The 18,784-nt window shown below is 50.8% G+C and overlaps 7 protein-coding genes across 7 annotated transcripts; 1 reads left to right on the top strand and 6 right to left on the bottom strand.

Moving 5' to 3' along the window:
* Positions 1-229: 229 nt before the first annotated feature.
* Z518_07623 (uncharacterized protein) lies at positions 230-1,525 on the bottom strand (the record flags this gene model as incomplete). Its single annotated transcript, XM_013415752.1, has 1 exon — positions 230-1,525. The coding sequence occupies one exon, from the start codon at positions 1,523-1,525 to the stop codon at positions 230-232; it is 1,296 nt and encodes a 431-aa protein (XP_013271206.1).
* A 299-nt stretch (positions 1,526-1,824) lies between these two features.
* Z518_07622 (uncharacterized protein) lies at positions 1,825-2,838 on the bottom strand (the record flags this gene model as incomplete). The annotated part of the gene is made up of 1 exon (XM_013415751.1): positions 1,825-2,838. One exon carries the CDS (start codon positions 2,836-2,838, stop codon positions 1,825-1,827), a length of 1,014 nt encoding a protein of 337 aa, XP_013271205.1.
* Positions 2,839-3,652: 814 nt separating this feature from the next.
* Positions 3,653-4,348, bottom strand: Z518_07621 (uncharacterized protein; the record flags this gene model as incomplete). The annotated part of the gene is made up of 1 exon (XM_013415750.1): positions 3,653-4,348. The coding sequence occupies one exon, from the start codon at positions 4,346-4,348 to the stop codon at positions 3,653-3,655; it is 696 nt and encodes a 231-aa protein (XP_013271204.1).
* Positions 4,349-6,972: 2,624 nt separating this feature from the next.
* Positions 6,973-7,535, bottom strand: Z518_07620 (uncharacterized protein; the record flags this gene model as incomplete). Its single annotated transcript, XM_013415749.1, has 2 exons — positions 6,973-7,205; positions 7,271-7,535. 2 exons carry the CDS (start codon positions 7,533-7,535, stop codon positions 6,973-6,975), a joined length of 498 nt encoding a protein of 165 aa, XP_013271203.1.
* A 1,008-nt stretch (positions 7,536-8,543) lies between these two features.
* Z518_07619 (uncharacterized protein) lies at positions 8,544-9,370 on the bottom strand (the record flags this gene model as incomplete). Its single annotated transcript, XM_013415748.1, has 2 exons — positions 8,544-9,152; positions 9,209-9,370. 2 exons carry the CDS (start codon positions 9,368-9,370, stop codon positions 8,544-8,546), a joined length of 771 nt encoding a protein of 256 aa, XP_013271202.1.
* Positions 9,371-11,067: 1,697 nt separating this feature from the next.
* Positions 11,068-11,661, top strand: Z518_07618 (uncharacterized protein; the record flags this gene model as incomplete). Its single annotated transcript, XM_013415747.1, has 1 exon — positions 11,068-11,661. The coding sequence occupies one exon, from the start codon at positions 11,068-11,070 to the stop codon at positions 11,659-11,661; it is 594 nt and encodes a 197-aa protein (XP_013271201.1).
* A 1,121-nt stretch (positions 11,662-12,782) lies between these two features.
* On the bottom strand, positions 12,783-16,480 carry Z518_07617 (uncharacterized protein; the record flags this gene model as incomplete). Its single annotated transcript, XM_013415746.1, has 3 exons — positions 12,783-14,179; positions 15,127-15,569; positions 15,627-16,480. The coding sequence occupies 3 exons, from the start codon at positions 16,478-16,480 to the stop codon at positions 12,783-12,785; spliced, it is 2,694 nt and encodes an 897-aa protein (XP_013271200.1).
* Positions 16,481-18,784: the final 2,304 nt, after the last annotated feature.

Raw genomic sequence — 18,784 nt, 5'->3', positions numbered from 1 at the left:
ATCTCCAGGCTCACGGCCACGGCGGTCGTATCGCGACCATCGACTCCTTCGATCAGACCGAGATGAGGTGCACGAAGATGGCGTCGAGGAGGACTCAGGTTATGATGAGAGATGATTCCTGACACTAGTTCATAGGGAGAAGGATAACAAGGTATTCATATTAGAAGTCGAAAGGAATCCAACTCCCGCTACATAAACAGATTCAGCTATTAAAAACTACGATGCCAAATCACAAATCCGACTTCCATTGCTTTGTTACATCCCTGCCCAGTTCTTGGAACACCTTGTCGGCAGGACCAAAGTAGATTCCAAATAAATTGCTCAAATCCTTTTCAGACAGCTGCATATGCTCCCCAGGAAGGGTGACAAAGGCCAGACCACCCTTTTCGTCTAGCTTCTTCAATCCGATCCAGTCTTCTGTGTAAATAGGCCGCTCTCTCAGCTTGGTCACCGAGTCGGACGTCACATTGACTTCGGCAAACCAGCCACTTTCTTTGGGAATAACGGTTTTGTCATCATGGAAGACGATCATTACGAGCTTTTCCAAAGCTGCCAAATTCTCAGCATATGTAGAATTCTTGACGTTGCGCTCGTTGTTGATGTCGGCCAGGAAATTGGAATGCTTTAAGTAGTTCTCAAAGTCGTTCGTGTCTCGGTAATATTGAGCGGGAACAAGCCTGGATTGCACAAAATCGGACCACACGGTACTACTCTTCAACAAAGCGTTGGCACCCTGGCAAATCCAGTCAGTGGCACTGGCACATTTCTGGAACTCCACAATGCCGTTATGTTGACTGCCGAAAGTGAGCAACGACCTCACTTTGGGAGCCCAGCTACCGCATCTCTCGACGTAACCTCTCATGAATTGGCCACCCTGACTGAAGCCGATCGCGTCAACGGCAGGTGCTGTTCGCAGAATATTGTCTTTCGCCAGCATATGGCAAACAGTATCAATCTGTTCCGTCACATTGCCGAAGAAGGATGCTTGCCGATCTGCAGAGCCACGTGTGCCCGTCAGGGAGATGATATACGTATAAGTACCGGGATGGACTTTCTCCACCAAATTTGAAACATCTTTCAGCCCGGAGGAATCGGCGGAATCACCCAAACCATGCCAAATCACAACAGGTAGGGGCTGATCGTCGGAGTCGTCACCGGCTGACCTTGGGGGAGCGGCATATTTGGGAGAGAGTTTCGTAATCTTGATCCATTCCTCTTCAACCGTCTCTTCAATGATATGCGGCAGAGATGCATATTTCAGGGAAAGCTTGACCTCCTCGACCTTTTCTTTGCCAACACGTGAAGGCATGAAACTGATATACTTTGGCGAAAGTGACGCTTCACGGATTTCGCTATCTCCATTCGTCTTTGGATGAGATGCAGACTGGGGGGAAAGGTTCAGAGGTGATTCCGAAGAATCTTGAAGTCGAGTCTGCGTCGAGAAAACTTCGGCTTCGGGAAAGATGACGAAGGAAAGAATGGCGGTAGGGAGGGATATAAGGACCGGGAGCTGTGTGAGTCGCATGTTTGCAATCGAAACCAATATAGAGTCTGCAATATGGCACAAGTCTATGACTGCAGACTGAGTGGGAGTCGCATTGATCAAAAAGGAACGAATCAGTGGTGCCTGCGATTGAGGTCCGACGATGGCTTGACGCCGTTTCAAGCTTGGAACTAGGCGTCCCCGGATTTTAGCGTAAAGTAAAAGCCGTCCGCCGGGTCCACGTGGGAGCCGACTCTAATCACGCTGCTTTAAACCGGCCTGGTACCATCGTTGTGATATGAAAATTGTCTGCCACAAGACAAGTTCAATTCTATATGGGTCTACTTGGCCGCCTGCAGCCTTCCCATCGAATGGCGATGTTCAATCCAATCTTTCACCGTCTTGACTTGTCTGCCCGTGACACAAGAAATTGGCGTCTCCCTCGTCGATGCGCCCACCACGCCCTCCAAAACCTCTAGCAACGTGTCCTGATTAGGATGACAGAAGTACGCCATGGAATATCTGTCTTTCCCTTGATCCTCGGGCAACGGACTTCTCGCAACGCGATGCAATGTGCTCTTCATCAATCCGCCGGAGAAGAACGTCATCGTCTCGCCGATGTTGATGAGCACCGCCCCGGGGATCACTGGCGCGTCGAGCCACTTCTCACCTTCCTGAATGGGCCCAATGTACTTGGGCGGTCGAACTTGAAGGCCGGCGACTTGGTTCTGGAAGAGGATGGTGATCACACCCTGATCAGAATGCGAGCCGAGTCGGACTGGTGCTTCATCTCCGTTTTGCAGGGTCGGGTAGTGGATAAGACGCAGAGTGGTATAAGAAGGGCTATCATGTTGATGAAGCAACGGCAGTCGGTCTTGTGACAAGCCCAACCCCAGGCCCAGACAGGAAAGCAAACGGACTGCGATCTTTTCATGGGTCTCGGCCATAAATTGTTGAATCTCTGGGTTAAATTTGCGCAGTGATGGCGGCATGGGCTGGTCATAAGACTTCTCTTTCCGAATCACAAAGACTTCTTTGGTGTCATTGGGGGAGACGGGGTCCTTCGCTCCGTTCTCGTTGAAGTAACCTTCAGTCCCCGTTTTGGCATCGTAGCCGGCATTGTGGATGCTGTTCCAAGGGGTGGAAGCCTTTTCCTCGCGGGGAGTCGTCTTGAAGAATGCCTCGCTAATATAAAACATACGGTCGATTTTGCGTTGGTCCAAGCCATGGTTTTTGAGATAGAGAAAACCCCATGTTTCGCAGACTTGCTTGATCTCTCGTGCTAGGCCGAGAAGATCGGAGTCGTAGCGTGCAAAGTCGATGATGGGGATGTTGTCGGGGTCAAGGTTCGCCATTATCGCTTACTTTGGGATAAATCAATGTTGAATGTACCCATCAAAAGCCTTGATAGGGCGAAGATATCAAAGAGAAGAAGAGGCAATGAGAGTGTTACTTTACAGCTGGCGACCCGAACGTACCAGTGTGAAGATAAGAGAGACTTAGCAATACTTTGCACGACACCTACCTGGGATGGTCCCTTCCTAGGAGCGAATAAGAGCTTTTTGCACGCCTAGTGTGATTCAATAAGCCGACAGATTTTCCGTGTCTGGTAGGTGAGATCTCTTCATGTATGATATAGGCTGCTCGTATGCCAAGTTTTATACTCGAAGCACTCGGGAACCGGCAAGCATCAAGTCACCAGGTCCAGGTCTATCGCTGATGTCCGGCACCGGGGGATTTGATAAGGGGCTTCTCCACGTGATCTTGGGTTAAAGTGTAGAGCGGGATCTGCCTCGTCCCGTTCAGGGATAGTACTTGGGCCACCTTTTCATCTCTCTTGGCAGGCACAGGACTTGCTTCGAGGCTGCTTGGCCGGCGTCATTGGGCATTGCACTGCTTTCCGTTAGAGCAAGATGCAGAAAACGTGTTCCTGATAGACCGTAAGAAATACATCGTTGACTATGCTAAACAGTGTAGAACCCACTAGCACTGGACGTAGAGCAATCCTGTAGTGTCTCTCTATACCTGAACGCCGATGGCCAGTGGGTATCATCTCAACTAATCATGGCCTCCCTTTGTTTTTGCCCTTGAACGCCTCTTGCCTTCGTTATTTTTCCGAGTTTTCCGACCTCCGGGAAAAAAATTAAAAAAAAAAGGGATATAGATATTTCATCCCAGTAATCCCAAGCCATCTTCTTCAGCGACGAGAACTCTTGCTTTCCTCAGATCCTGTGTCCATTTCCTCGTAACGTGTAACCACATCTGTCTCTCTTCTGACCGTTTCTCCTCAACGAATGTTTCCAGTGTCGGTTTGGTCTGCCAATCTTCCCATGTTCTCCCATTCCTGACTAACATGTCGGTGGTCAAATGAGGAAATTGAGCCACGGCTGACGCGATGGCGTCCTTGTCGGATTTTATGCGAAGTTCCTCCAGCTGGCAGGGAGGACAAGGGTGATCTTGGTGAGGGAGGAAGGTGGGCAGGTTCATGTAATGAGGTGTAGGATAGTGAGCCGAAGAAGAGCAAGAGAATGAAAATCCTCTTGAAGTGAAAGATGGTGATCGACTGAATTTGCGGGCCAAGTCGCCACATTCGGGAGGTTGATGAACCACGCCAGGAAGAGGTGCCATTACTCTAGATCCGACTCTGGAGATGGGAGAGGGTGGAGTAATGGCTGACGACGCTGATGAATTGGAATCTAAACTTCCCGTGGACGAACACGAACCTCCTCTTGAAGATGCTGGTCTTATGGACGGACTTGTTCGTCGATTTTGGCAGTTATAGCATTTGTACGGCTGTTGCGGGAGCTTGACTCCAGTTGTCTTGAGTAGTGGGCAAGGTCCGAGGTTGCAAAGCTCGAAGCCCATAAGGACGCCATGCCCACAACAAAACCGTAGGACATGAGCCTTGCACATGTTGTGCAACAGTGTCCTTAGTGTTTGCTGCCACCGAGAGATAGGGAGAAGGCTGACTGAGAGGAGTGGATATACAACAAAACGCCTCCACACCAACAACTATAGGGACATCTCTTGACCGAGGGAGGAGGGTTGGGTGAGGTATCAGGCAAACCGCTCTCGGGAGCTGTTGACAGCTCTGAGGTGGTGCCAGGATCAGCGATATCTGTGTGCGCGGGGCAAAGGAAGTGTTGCGCCCAGAGGCAACCAGGTAAGGCGCTGTCAACAAGTTTGGAGCGAAGCGAATTGTTGCTGTATGCAAGGAATCTTGGGTAGCAGCGGAAGATGTAGGGTTCGCAGGACAAGGAACCATGAAGGTCACAACGCCATCGGACGCATCGAAGATGAGGCCAATGGAGGTAAATACACCGGAGGAGAGGAGAGTCCGCGTCAAAGATGGTTGATGAGGTTTCAAAGGTGGAATCGTGGAGACACCGCCTATTCACCGGCGGTTCAACTATAGCAGTATAACGACAACGACGGGCACTGGTCAGGAATTAATATGAACAGGCTTCAAGTGAATGGCACACTAAACGGAGTAAAAGATCGAGTGGTCGACAGCCACTGGTGCAGCGAGGGTGCGAGCTGCGAGTTGGGCACGGGAGCGAGTGACCAGGAGAGTTGGGAAAACCCGCAACACAAAAATGAGATTAAAACTCAACTCAGCTTAACTCGATCCATTGAAGGGAAGGAAAGGGTAAAAAGAAGCAATGCAGAATGGAGACGAACATTACGAAGGAACGAATTTTCATCGGCGCGGATAGGATGGACGATGAGGCGGTTGAAGGTGAGTTGCGTTAGTCTGCGAGAGGAGAGTGGGAGTGTAATTGTCCGACGAGTGGGGAGATGGCGCACAAAGTGGGATAGTCCACCGATAGTGAACAACCCCCTCCCCTGCACGCAACAGAAAAATTTCTCCCTCGACCCCCTGGTCGATTGAATGTGCACCCCAGCTTCAAACCTCGTTTTCATCCCACACACATGCCAACTACGATCAGGAGCCACCTCTCGTCTGGAGACTTGCAAGCTGAGAAAATACCTCATCTGTGCTTTGTACCAATTTTGAGCCTGCGCGGACTTCCATTTGCCAACCATTGTCCGCCTCCACATCTTTTGTACGAGTCCGGGTCAAGGCCTGGGAGGTCCACTCCCTCCCCGAAACTCAGATTGTAACAGTAAGTCTAAGGATGACTGCGGATAAACGGGTTGCAGCCGTCAAGGGCAAAAGCACTCGAACTGTCTCGTCCGCCGAAAATGCGAACCGCTCCGATCGGTGCTCTCCTGCGCTTGGATTTGGCGTAACGAATGATCCGAGTTTGCTGCCTGCTAATCGACCATTTGATAATATCAAATGCAGGGCCTTTTCGGATGGGTTATGAGATTTTGTGCTTTTGCTCTCCCAGGATCCGCCTTGTCATCTCGTGCAACGCTGCGATCGGGGTTTCCAGAAAAAAGCGACCGCCGACCGACCCTCCGATCATTACCCTAACCATTCCCACTTTTGTTTGATTGCCGCTGCGTGAACCCCCAGAAATGTTCGATACCCGACTCTGTGATATGGATGCCACATGCTTTTTGTATAATTGGGCTTCGACCGACGTCCAAATTGTCCTTGCCCAGGCTTAGCCAGGAATTGAAATGCATCTGGAATCTTCGTCGAGCGCAAAGAGCGGGTTCTTTCTCGGTATAGAGGTGTAGTCTTGCCCGGTGCGGGAGAGGGAAATGGGCGGACAGGTTCAGCTGGCCAACGCGCTCATCTCCAGAAGTTGCCACATGTTATCTGGTGGATACAACCAGACGTGCCGCCAATTTGAGCTCTGACAGGCTCATATTAATGACGGCATGGGGGATTTAATGGCAGCTTTGCTGCGGCGAGCAGATTCGGCAAAACTCCGTTGCTGCTCTGGAAGTTTGGCTGATGGCCCTGCATGTCTCGACCACAGCATCCTTGGGGCAGTGTAATGCTCGGCCGAAGTATTGGAACTACCAATGTCAGCCAGTCAACAAGAACACGCGGTGTTTCGTCTGTTGTCTTCCTTCAACAAGAAAACCGGCGATATCAAGGACTAGGGTTGGGGGACGAGGGTTAGACAAGGTTGAGCAAAAGATAAGTTTTCGAATCTTCCTCCTGCTGATATCTATGTCCCACCAACATCGGTGGCCGACATTCGAAGACCTGTAGTACCCTAACTGAGTAGAAGTGTCACTCCAGCCGACACAATAATGATAATAATAGGCCTGCTTGTTGGAGCCAACTTGTCATCTCAGTCCCATCCAACAGAGCCAGTCAAACGTACACCCCGAGTTATTGAGAGCCGTTCGGACTGTTTGGTGTCGATGTGTTGCAGGACATGACGATGCTCTGTATCTGGAGGGCAATTGTCGTCTTGGGAAGGTGCAACCGACCAACTGGTGTTCGTTGATATCAGATTCGGTCTGATAGCTCCAGATAAATGCCTACGATGCGCACCTTTTGTCACCATTTGTTCCCATACCCAGGGTCCTGGCTGGCGAGGGTGATTGGTCTTGTAAGTCTTCTACGGACTGTCATCAATGTAGAACGCGGTGAAATCCCAGGTCCGGTGGAACGCATATTCATGAAATTGTTTCGTGCAGTCGAACGTTTCTGGACCTGTTTCCTGGGTGGTAATCAAATTTTTGGGGTCCACTGCTTGATTCGAATACCAGATAGGTATTGGCACGTCTGGTCCGGTTTTCGGCATCGATGTCGGATCAGTCAAATATTCGACGCCGGTTTCTTGAATGTCGGCTTTGTAGAAGAAAATCATTAAATTGTCAGCATACTGTCTACTTCCAGAAGAGTAATAACTGTACCGTGACAGGTTCCGGGCACTTGACTGAACGCGGCGGTGGTGCGAACACTGGCATAGAGAATGTATTGTTCCGCAGTCGTTATTTCAGCAATTCTCGCAGAGTTGTTTTGTTGTTTGGGGTCCCGCTCTTCCGGAGCGGTCAAGGTAAAGATTTCCGTTGGCGATTTGAACATTGTCTGGCTCGTACTGGGGGTTCTTTGGAACGTGTCCGCCTTTTCCTGCCGACTCCCTGCCCGGAGAGATATATTCACTGTTTCTGAGCCCATCTGGAATGCGGCCCTCCCCGAATGTAAACACAGCCATTGTTTGAGAAAATGCCAACTCCATCCACAAACCGCTGGTCATCAAGTTGCTTGACATCATCGCAATAGACTCCGGCGCGGGGGGGGAGAGAGGAAAGCAACTGGAGTATTGCCACCCTTGGATCTGAGACGGTCGGTCTTCTTGTGAGATGGGCATTACATACGTTCGTCGCCGCCGATCGGCTTGTGCTGGTTGGGTTGCTGGATTCTCGGCAGACCATTCAGTCACAGCCATGGCATTCTGCTGCAAATCGGCGGCGGATACTGAGGCGGGAACGTCTAGCAGATTCGAAAGGATGAGAAGGACGAACGCAATAGAAACGAAGGTCGGTTAGGCAAAGATACATGGCATGCTGAAACCGAAGGATATGCCAAAAGGTGTTGCCCGAGAAATTGCGAAAACGAGGTCGAGCTATTCAACGACACGAACCAAAGTGAGCTAGAAAGACGGAGGATCGATGGGTTGCTTACCAGGAGATGGCTGTGTTTGTTCCTGTTGCTACTTGCCCCTAAAATAGCTGGATATCTTGCTCGGCCACAACTCTTTCAGTCGCATCCTCAAAGACATGGTGTCGGAGGAGGAATGAGGGTGAATTTATGACGAGGGAGAAAATCCTGCGACACTATCAATCCGTTGAAGACGGACTATTGGATTGCTGACGGGAAGTAGAAGACTAGAGGTAGAACACATCTTTTGTCCATGCAGGTCTACCGGTACCAGCTAGTAATTCCCGATGAACTGCAGCTCTGGACGAAGTGTCTGTAAGATAACAATGTTTGGTGATGATATAAGTATTCCGACGAACGTTCTCACATGTTGACAGGCGTTGGCAATCTTATTCCAAGCCAGGTCGAGACTTCCATCCATGCAAAATCTGGGGTGAGGCAGAATCTGGTACCAGTTGTTATTGGGGGCAGTAAGAGCGAAGCTGTTGGCATCAATCGGCGTGATAAGTGGCTGGGATGCAAATCTCACGGCTGCCACCTCACTTCATACCCAAAGACTGTTTTCCGGAGTTCTTCATCCCCTCGATCATTTTCAAACATCACCCTATCCATCGTGCGCTCTAGGATTTTATTGACCACAAATCCGTCGGCACGTGCCAGCTCAAAGAAATGCAGATCTTTGTCAAGCAACCAAGGTCGATAGGGTGTGAAAAACACCAGTGCTACGGCGTCCATGGTCTTCTTCAAACAATCTCGGAGGGTGCAGAGAAGTTTCGCATGCTCCGAATGATTGAAGAGAATGTCAGCGAGAATCAAGAGATCAAACCCGGCAGCTGGCGAAATGTGGGCCTTCAAGGAGTCTGCAGAGTTCCCCCAGAGAAAGCCTTCGGCGACAATGGCGGACTTGTTTTCGATGGCATCGCAGTGCTGAATGTTATAGCGTAGGTTCACAATCAACTCAAGATCTGGATAATCAGTCACGACAACTTTTCTGGCTCCTAATATGGCTGAAACCAGACCAGGGAGGCCAGCACCAGCACCTAATTCCAGAATTGCTTTCCCTTCCACCAGCTGTCTGGCGTTATCTTCTAAGTACTGAGAAATGACCTGCCCGGCGTTCCAAAGCAAATGGCCCTTTGAAAGTCGTTAGCCGAGCGAGAGAATCGAAACATTGGACGATCATATCACACCCAAAGAGGACTATGTCCAACGAGGCGAAGAGTGACGGTGTGACCATTTTTCAAGGTGTAGTTGGTGAAGGTTGCTGGTTTGTCCGGCTGGTAGAAATCTGGAGGCTCCTGGAACAAGTCCAGGGACTCTGAGGCTTGACCATCATCACTACCATCGTCCATTGATTGTCCACTTAGGATGGGTATGGACGACAGTTCACAAATGGTGCAAGGAAATTTCTATGTTGATCTTGGACCCGCCTGAACTTGAGCCCCCTCGGACTCTTGGCGCACACGTGCAATGATCCGAGGAATTGACAATTTCCTAGGTACCGGTACAGCTTTCACGCCCACATTGTGGACTGACATCTCCGACTTTTGGAAACCACAAGGTCGGCATATCAGTTATGGTGTCCGACGACGCCAATGAAGAGTGTATCTGGGACGTAGCACATGAACCAGGACATCTTGACATGTGTATGAGGCGCCCGCCTCGGCTATTCGAAAGGTTCAGGGTGGAAGATGCTATTTGTACGTACCTGGCACTTAGCGATCGCGATAAGATGGACATGGGAGATTGAAAGCGAGCGATCTTCGATAATAGTCACAGATCATTTCGTCACCCACGCTGAAGCATGCTGATGTGATAAGAGCGAGCAACTTTCGCCCAGTGGATTACAGAGGTGGCCTGACCGGGGGGGTGAATGTCGATACTTTGATCATGCCTAATGGCCACGGTCAAGCAGAGGAGAAAGGCTGCGGGTGAATCTGTGGGGGGGCAAGTCACCGGTCTCCAAAAGGCTGACTGTAGCATTCGGTAAGCGTCACCCAAATCGCCAAATAGATGGTAACTGTAGAAAGAATAAAAAAGGGGACGGTATTTCGTTATGTACCGTGCAGGAAAAATACCAGAACAGGGCCACAATTCTAGGAAGCCTTCTGGTGCTTCATTTGCTCGGGGGTTTGTTCAGTAATAGGAGCAGGTATCGTAGGCTTCAAAGTCATCCGAGAAATAGAACTGGCAATTCGGTACTTGGGTAGGTTTGCAGTCGTTCCGAAATAACACACTGGTCGATTGGGGCCCTCAGCTGGTACATTACGGTATTGGACGTGTAAAGTCACTCGGCCCATTGTCGGAATCCAATGCCCAGCGGAAGCAGCCTCCGCTTCTGCCCGTCTTCCGTGGGTTGTGTACTTTTCAGCAGTTATCGCACTCAAAGCTGTCTCTTGGTCACTTGAATTTCTTTTTTCCCTCCCAATAATCTCTCCCCCTTCCTCATTTCTCGATCCTTTCCTCGATCTTCTCCTGCTCCCTCTCATCAACCAGAGGTCCCAGCTAACAGCCCGTGGGCTACTCCCCACCGATCAGCTCATTCAGCCCGTCCTCGTCGCCCAATCGAGTTGCCCCGCACCTCCAGGCTTCCACATCTCCCCCCACGAAATCTCGCAGCCACCCAAACGTCGTCCGAGAGCTTGAACGGGAAAATTTGTCACTGACTCGCACCCGAACCCGAAGCGCAGCCTGGACTTCGGTTGGGTGGTCAGACCGCTCAAACAACGCATCCACTCCTAGGTAGAACGAAGGTCTCCCAACATTCGCACCTTGTTTGGCCCTCCGGCCTTTCTTGCGGCGAGATCTCAGTTCGCCATTTTCCTTTTGGTGCTGTACCCTCCGTATCTCAAACCCAACACACAACTTTCGTCATTCCTGCGGCCTAATTTACCTACGATATCTTCCTTTTCGGGCGTCTCGACCAAGATATCAATATCGGCTGCCGCGCGCTCGATCTGAAAAAGAATACCTGAAAGAGGAGCCGCCTGCTCAGCGGCTGCACCTCTTGAAACAACAATCCTACAGCCTGAGCCTTCGAAGTACAAAGATGAGCAACTATCCTCGTAGGAGCGCTCGAATCTCATCACATTCGCAACAAGAACCACTTCAGCAGAGAAGCGCCAATCTCTCTGCTCCTGTTCTCGCCAATAACCTTTCACAGCCCTCAAGTACCTCGACGAGTTCTCATCCAAGTCCGATCAGTGACGCTCTTAATCCTCCTCCACCACCGCCCACGCCCCAGCAGCCCCAGCCTCACCTTCAGATACAGTCGCATTTCATGTCCCATCAACCACAACAGCAGGCACACCTGCACGCTCCATTACCATCACCCTCAACGGCAGACATGGAACCTTTCTTTGGCCGTCCTCATTCCCAGCCAAATCCATACACAGCGCAACAAATGCACCTTGGCTATCCTGCCCAACGGCGCCAGCAACAGCCTTTTGCTGAACAACCACAAATAAATCAAGATATGCAGAAGCATCAACTACATCCACATACAAACTCGATAGCAGAGGGCCATCCTGCCCATACACACCCCTTGAATCCAGGACAGCTGCCTCCCGATTTTCTGGCCGAGGCCGCAAAACGCGCTCAGATGGCTTGTTTAATGCGAGATTTCGGAGACGTATCATTATGAGGACATCATCTACAATATCGCCCTGTCCTTTACGATTGCCATTTCACATGCGTTTGTTCTGTCATCCGCTAGCCTCACTTTACAACATTTCACCCAATTTTTTTTTTTTTTTTTTTAAAAAATCACCCTTCGAAGTGGGCTGGGTGTGCCGACGAGAGTCTAACGAACATGTGGTCGACGGCAACAATTTTGGGCATAATCTCTTGTATAATCACCCGGCAAACTCTCTCCCGAACACCGTCTGGAGTCTTTCTTCTTCCAGGTTTGGCGCCTACTTTGCGGCTGGCCTCTCGCCATTCTCTGTCTCCATGGAAATGATACGGGCCGAATAGGGAGGCACCGCTACACCGCAACGGAACTGTCTCCTTATGTCGGACTATTGAGACATGCACCACATGTCGTCAGCGCTTCGAAGCTCTGAGCAACTACGCTTTATCAAAGAAATCCCACACTACTCTTCTCGATCTTTGCTTATATCCCCACTCTTGATAATTTGTCTTCTCCTAGACAGAGTGTGGCTTTGGTTTTTGGGTTGATACCCTAGATTCGACATCTGCTCTGGTTACATCGTCTTGATGAAATAACGGAATTCACGTCAGATCATTAGAGGATTGTTTTTCGCTTGATTATCTTTACCCTCGACAATGCCAAAACCGGTGGGAGAGACTTGTGTTTTCGAGGTCTTGATACCGACGAGTCTTGCATTTTAGTTGACGGAATGGAAAGAAAACGACGATGCATTTCAATGGAGAATGGTGTGTACAGCGCCTTTGGAGTGGGCAGGTTGTGTCTACTGTCTTTGTCCTTTTTGTTGACGATGGCTTGAGGAGTTTGGGTATGGATAGGAACATGATATGCGATAGATGAGCGAGCAATACATTTGGAGAGCTTTTAGGAGATACAATTAGGCCTAGGTCCGTCACCTACCTAGAGCTGCAGATGAATCGAAGAAATCGAACACTGTTAGGTTTTTCTATATTTGCCTCTCTGTATCCTTGTCCTAGGCCAGACTTTTTCAATTTCTGACACGACGACAGGACTCGTTTGACTGCCTACTTCATGCTCGCGTTGGAATCATAAATCCGATCCCCATTATCATCTTTACCATTCCCTCCTGCTACTTACCCGTCATCATTCCATTCTCGGTCCAGAAACGTAATAAACCCTTCGACCACGGCGCGCCGTCCGTTTACGTACCCTTGGCCATGTGCGATGCTCCCACGCTGGATCTGTGTGTACTTCCTCCGCAAACGCTGGAGCAGTGGCTGCGTGAGTGTGGCTCCTGGCGGGATATGTAGCGTCGCTTCGTACGGCGTCTGCTGCGCGATCGCGTCAGGGGTTGCGATGGGTACAGATAGTGAAACATCGCCGCCGTCGTCGTTGCCGTCCGCTAGACCCTGTTCGCGAGCTCTGACGAGGATGTGCCGTGCCACATCCATCGTAGCACTCTCTAGGGTCTGCAAGGCGTCTGAGGTCGTAGCTTTCGGCAGCACGGTCGCCGCGTGCGGTTTGACTTGGTGTGGTTTCGCGAGCCTGTCCGCTGAGCCTCGCGGTGGGAGCTGCGAGATGGACTTCTTGCTTGTCGGTTTTGAAGGCCCCGGGAAAAGCGCGGCCCAGATATCGCGCGCTGGTGGGCAAGGGTCGCTGGACGGGATGGTGAAAAGTGGAGTGTCCCAGCGCGAGAAGGGGGACGGGGGCTCATAACGCATAAACAGAGAGAGGAGCGTTCTAGGCGAGTAAGGGGGTGAACATGTCGGGGCAGGTGGTGAAATGTGCGTTGAGGAGGACGCTGGTTGTTTTGCAAGGGGGATCGACTGGTTTGTCGGCGAAGGAATAAGAGGGTCTCCTCTGTCATCGGTGACGTATAGAGACTTCAGGGTCGCGGCGTCGTCATTCTGTCGTGGTGGTCTTCCTCTTTCTTCTCCATCGTCGTCCCCGTCGAGTCCGTCGACAGACGAAGACCGCGATTTGCTGGGTTTCTCGACGGCCCGGTCGCCATATATGGCCGTGTGACTCTCAGGTACCAGGTCTCCTAGTATATCCTTCCCTTGCTTTCCAGGCGCGTGCTTCCCCACCCCAGCAGCCTCGTCACTTTGTTCAGAGTCGTCTAGCTGGCCCCATGCCGTCAGCCTCTCTTTGTTCCATTTTTTGCATTCATCCTCTTGCGCCGCAACATGGACAACGCAGCATCTCGTCCCCGCAGCTTTAGCCTCACACCACAATTGATATCTATAGCCTTTGATGTAATTCAGGCCATCTGCGATCACGACATTGTCCTTGGACAAAGCTCGTTTGATCGCCGAGAATTCTGCCGCTCGGGTGGTCTTTTCCTGAGCTGCGCTGTTGTAGATTTGGTCTCGGAGATTTTCTGGATCTTGATGCTTGCTGGGATCGTAGGGTTCGTCTGAGGAAGCGTGGTGAGAGTGAATGATTTGGACAGTTCGTTTTGACGGCGTCGACTCAGAAGAGATGAATGCTGTCAATTCTGCGGCGATCTGCTGGGCTCGGTAGGTTTTGCCTGAGCAGGGAAGACCCGTGATTATTACCAGCTACCAAACAAGGGTCAATGCCATGAACGTCAGGAAGCAAAAGGAGCTTGAGGTACTCACTGGCATAACGAACTTGGTGAGTCGAAATTCTACGAAACTTTTTTTTTTTTTTTTGGGTGGGTTGGGGGGGGAGGGGCGCCCAAAACAAAATTGCGAGTGCCCCTGGATACTGCAGCTTAACTGCCCTGTCATCAGCTACGAGAACTAGGGACATAAAGCAACGCAAGAGAACAACGTGTTGGCAGAATTATAAGTTTCTAGTCTTCAGGTTGATGACTATTATCATACATTTCAAAGCAGCTATCACCACCACGGCCCAGAAATCTATCAAACAGAAACGCTATTGATACCCTCTTTGCCCATGCACTTGACGCGTGGACACTTCCCTCCAGCACACCTGTTCTCGCGATGTCACGTTGTGCATTTTTTAAGTCGTCGGAGAATCCTTAGGAAAAGAGTAGTGGCCTGTCCAGGGACATAAAGTAACAAAACACCCTTGCCCGGAGGGTGTGGACCTGTCAAAAAGGAAAACTGTCGCGTAACTGGATCACAATCTAGCGAGTGTTCTCAATGGCGAGATAACGACCAGGTTGACGCCCAGGTGGTAACTTGGACTACAGTTGTTCTGCAGCGCCTCAGGGTACTTGGTCTATTCACAGAGGTGGTCTGGCTCCACTCCCGGTACCGGTCGGTGGTTTGGAAGATCAGAAACTGGTAAAGAAAGAGCCTCCGGATGGTTTGCACAGGGAATACATGGACATGGTTTGATCGGAATCATCATCTGACTAAGATGAAAGAAAAAGAAATCAAGAATAAGCCCTGGAATATGCTGGAGAATCCTTGGATGGTCCGGATAATTTGCCCACGGGAGAGAACATCGCACTGCAATCCTGCATCGAACCAGTTGTATACGTACGTGGGGCAGCGTATCGAGCTTGGCTGATGGTACGACCATAGTACCGCGAAGGGATAGCGGCACCGGCCAGGGCTTGGGCTTTGGCATGGGCTGACGAGCCAGATCTCTTCATGGGGGTCGATGTAGGAGCAGCGGGGGCTCTTCTTCTTTTGGCCTGATCTGGAGCAGTAGAACGATCCTTGGGAGAGTCATCTTCAACATAGTCATGAACTCGTTTCATGTGGTCACGTTGGTTCCACCGTCGAGGGAATCCATTCCCCTCGCGGGCTCGGTCACAGTCCGGGAATTTGCACAGAAAAGGATTCACTCCGTGATTGTGTAGTCCATGGGCTTCCCTCTCATGACGGAACAGGCAAGCATTGGAAGAAAACCTGGCATCCTCGCATTCTGGTCGGTCCGCGAATTTGCAACGATATGGCCTCAAATGGGAATCCAGGTATTTGCTGTCGGGGGGAGGTATATTAGACGGTATTCGGATTTCACGGCTTGTTTGAACCTACTTGTAGATGCATTTCTGTTTCGTTGGTTTGTGGGTGCACTTGGCCTCCTTGAACATTGGACAGTGGTACAATCCGTCCTTGTCGGCCTTGGCTTCATAGAGAGGGTCACTTCTGGCCTTGACTTTGTCGAACGAGTCTTCTTTGGAGTTCCGGGGTTCAACTGTGGAAGTGCTCTGTTCACTGGACGAGTCACTCCGCTCGGATGCAGATCGGATTGGCCTAGGCTGAACCAAACTTCGTCGTGGAGTGCTGCTCGGGTCAGCAATTAAAAGGGGGAGGGGATTGGTGGATTTCAGGCAATCTGACCTATAAGACGGCGGCTTTGGGATGGTGTTAGCCCCGTACATGGCGATCTCCCGGTCACTTTGGCATGGCTCCTCCTCGAAAGACTGGGCAGACAAGAAATGGTGCGGCAACACTTCCTGGACATATTCCTCGGGGGGTGGTGTGAAAACACGATGCCAGGGCAGATCTGGAGAGAAGTTGGACATCATTCCTGGATTGTACACGGATCCATCCACGAGCATATAACTGGGATTCAAACCGTCCTGTGCGTGGCCTTGTCCATGGAAATGCGATGGCACGAGATTCAAGTCTGGGGCATTGCCACCTGACAGAACATCCTCTGCCAGGAACTCAAAAGCTGGGTTGGTCTCAAAGCCGCCCAGGTTGGACATCACGGGCATGTTGAATGGGCTGTCCATAGTGGGCATGGAGGAATAGCCCATTGGGAAAATGTCATCACCGTCGGAGTAAGATCCAGTGGACAGGGCACTGGACTTAGACCCAGGATCCCGGCGCGATCCAGAAGATGAGGTCAAAGAAAAATTCGCATTGGGAAAATCTTCAGCCATGACGGCCGACGTGAAGGCCATAGAATCCGTGGACACTACAGTCATAGTCCTGGGTATCCGGTTTTGAAGTCCTTGGGTATGAGTGGCCAGTGTGGGGGGAGACTGACTTGTTCTTGACTGCATTTTTGGAGAACCGGTCCTGGGGAATTCTGTCAGGACGATACAAGTTAGTGTTTCATCGACATCATCACATGCGCAACATTCAAACAGTATCGAAACAGGGCCAAAACGCAGGCATCTAGGATGAGAATGTGGACAATGGGGTAGTGGAAAGGAAGGAGGTCCAATAGCACCAGGTCTGTGGTTGGTTCAAGGCATCCAGGCTCCAGGATTTACGATAGTCGTCGATCCAGTATTGGCGAAAATCGAGGTCGAGACACAAGTTGGCAAGTAATGTAGATCATGGAGGGCGATATCGCCGGTGTTCCGAGAAGACACGTGGGGTTAATATCGAACTCCATCAGAATGTCGTGTAGCGTCAACGTAGGGAGGTAGGAATTATCGTCGTAAACAAGAGACATCCCGGAACAAAACAAGGCTGTCGCGGTAGGCAGGGCACGGATAATGTCAACCCATGAAGTCGCGGATCATAGCGGCGTGATACGACAAGTACTCCTGGGGTTGAGGCTTCACAGCACAAGGGGGGGGATTCATGGTCCCGGGATAAGAGATCAGGTCAGCGGCCTTCAGTTGTTGCGCAATCGATTTTCGAAGACAAGATGGCCAAAGCTGATCATTACACCTCAACGGGAAAATTGGCAGCGGATCCAATTGATGGGAAACCCTGGGATATCCAAGATGGAGATAAAACGGTCCTAATCCAACGGAGGCCATGTCCAGGGATATTCCAAGGGGTAAGATATTTCCGGGATAAAATGTTCCATTCCAGAGGATGATCCGGGCGAAGAGTCCCATCGAACGATTTGAAACTTTCATCATAATTGCCGCGAGATGTGACCGACAGTCAACACTCTCATCATGGCACCCGATCAGCCAGACAGCTAGAGAGCGCAGGCGACGGGTTTCAATGGAAACATGACATAGGGATAGGGCCATAACACGGAGAGCGACGGTGGTCAACTTCCCGGTTAGAGGGCATTGGAAATAACTTGCGAAAGAGAAAAACAGAAAAATATGATAGTACCTGGAGAATGTGTCGCTGGTTATGGATTGTCGGACTGTGTTCTGGTCGAAGTTTCAATCCTGGTTAACAATTCCTGGGAATCGATTGAGAAAAGAAAATCAGGCAAAAGTGCAACAATCCTGGGATTATCCTGGGTAGATGTTCCTGGGGAATAGTAGTGGGATCCTCTGGTGGCCAATTGGATAGTTATGCAAGAATTGAAGATGTCCAAAAAAGTCTTGTGAGAAAGCTGTCATCGACGAGGTTCGCTCACGTGCATGGGCAGATGTAGAAGGAAGAAAAAGAGTTGAAGGAGATAGAGGGGAAGAGAGGTGGTGAGATATCTATTTTAAAGGAGACGGACGAGAGGGAGGAAGAGAGAAAAAGTGGGAGGAAAAGGGCGGTGGGAGGGAAAACCAAGAGAAAGTGGGTCGAGGGTTGAGTTAGTCGCGGGCTTGCAGCAGCTTACTAGGATCACGGATGTGGACTGTGTGCAAGTCCATATTTTCCTTCTTTCGTTCCTCGCTCTGCTTGGTTGCACAACAGCGCATAGCCAGAATCCAATGCCGCTGCGAGTCTCAGGCATGTTGCCCCATTTTTCCGCAGCAAACAGATGCACGGCGCTTTGGTGGGAAGAGAGAGGAAATCCTCGAGCTCGCCCGCTATGGTCGACACGGCCCGCCTCGGATCCACTTCTTGCTTGTACGTCCGTGTCGGGAAAGGGGAGCATGCGTTCATCTGGCTGGATGGAAATGACCCAGGCCCTGTCATCGAGAAACTCTTCGATTCGCTACTCATGGGGTGCTCCGCCGTCCGGGCTCTGACACGGACTCCCACGCTTGCTGGCACTCTGCGTTCTCGCCTGCATCTTCAACCACTCGCGTTCGTGTGACTGCGGTGACAAGACCGTTGGCACTTTCCATCGTGCAGAAGTCGCAGGTTGACGTGGCATTCTCTTGTGCCAGCATTGCTCTCTCGTGACTTGGAATCGCTTCGTGTCGTGCGTCGACTGATAGCCTCAAGTTTCTTTGAACGCCAGCATCCAGCTTCAACCAGCAGGGCACAAGAGTCATCTTGGTGCGCGAGAGTACCGTGCATCATGTTCTCGTATCTGATACGGCAAATTTGTGCGCTGTGACTCCTCCGTTCGGGCCGAGGTGTCGAAAGTTCCCAAAATTTGT

This window comes from Rhinocladiella mackenziei (assembly GCF_000835555.1).
Source record: "Rhinocladiella mackenziei CBS 650.93 unplaced genomic scaffold supercont1.5, whole genome shotgun sequence".
In the NCBI taxonomy this organism is placed as follows: Eukaryota; Fungi; Ascomycota; class Eurotiomycetes; order Chaetothyriales; family Herpotrichiellaceae; genus Rhinocladiella; species Rhinocladiella mackenziei.
Note: the sequence above shows the minus strand (reverse complement) of the source record. Positions and strands in the feature narration are given on the sequence as shown.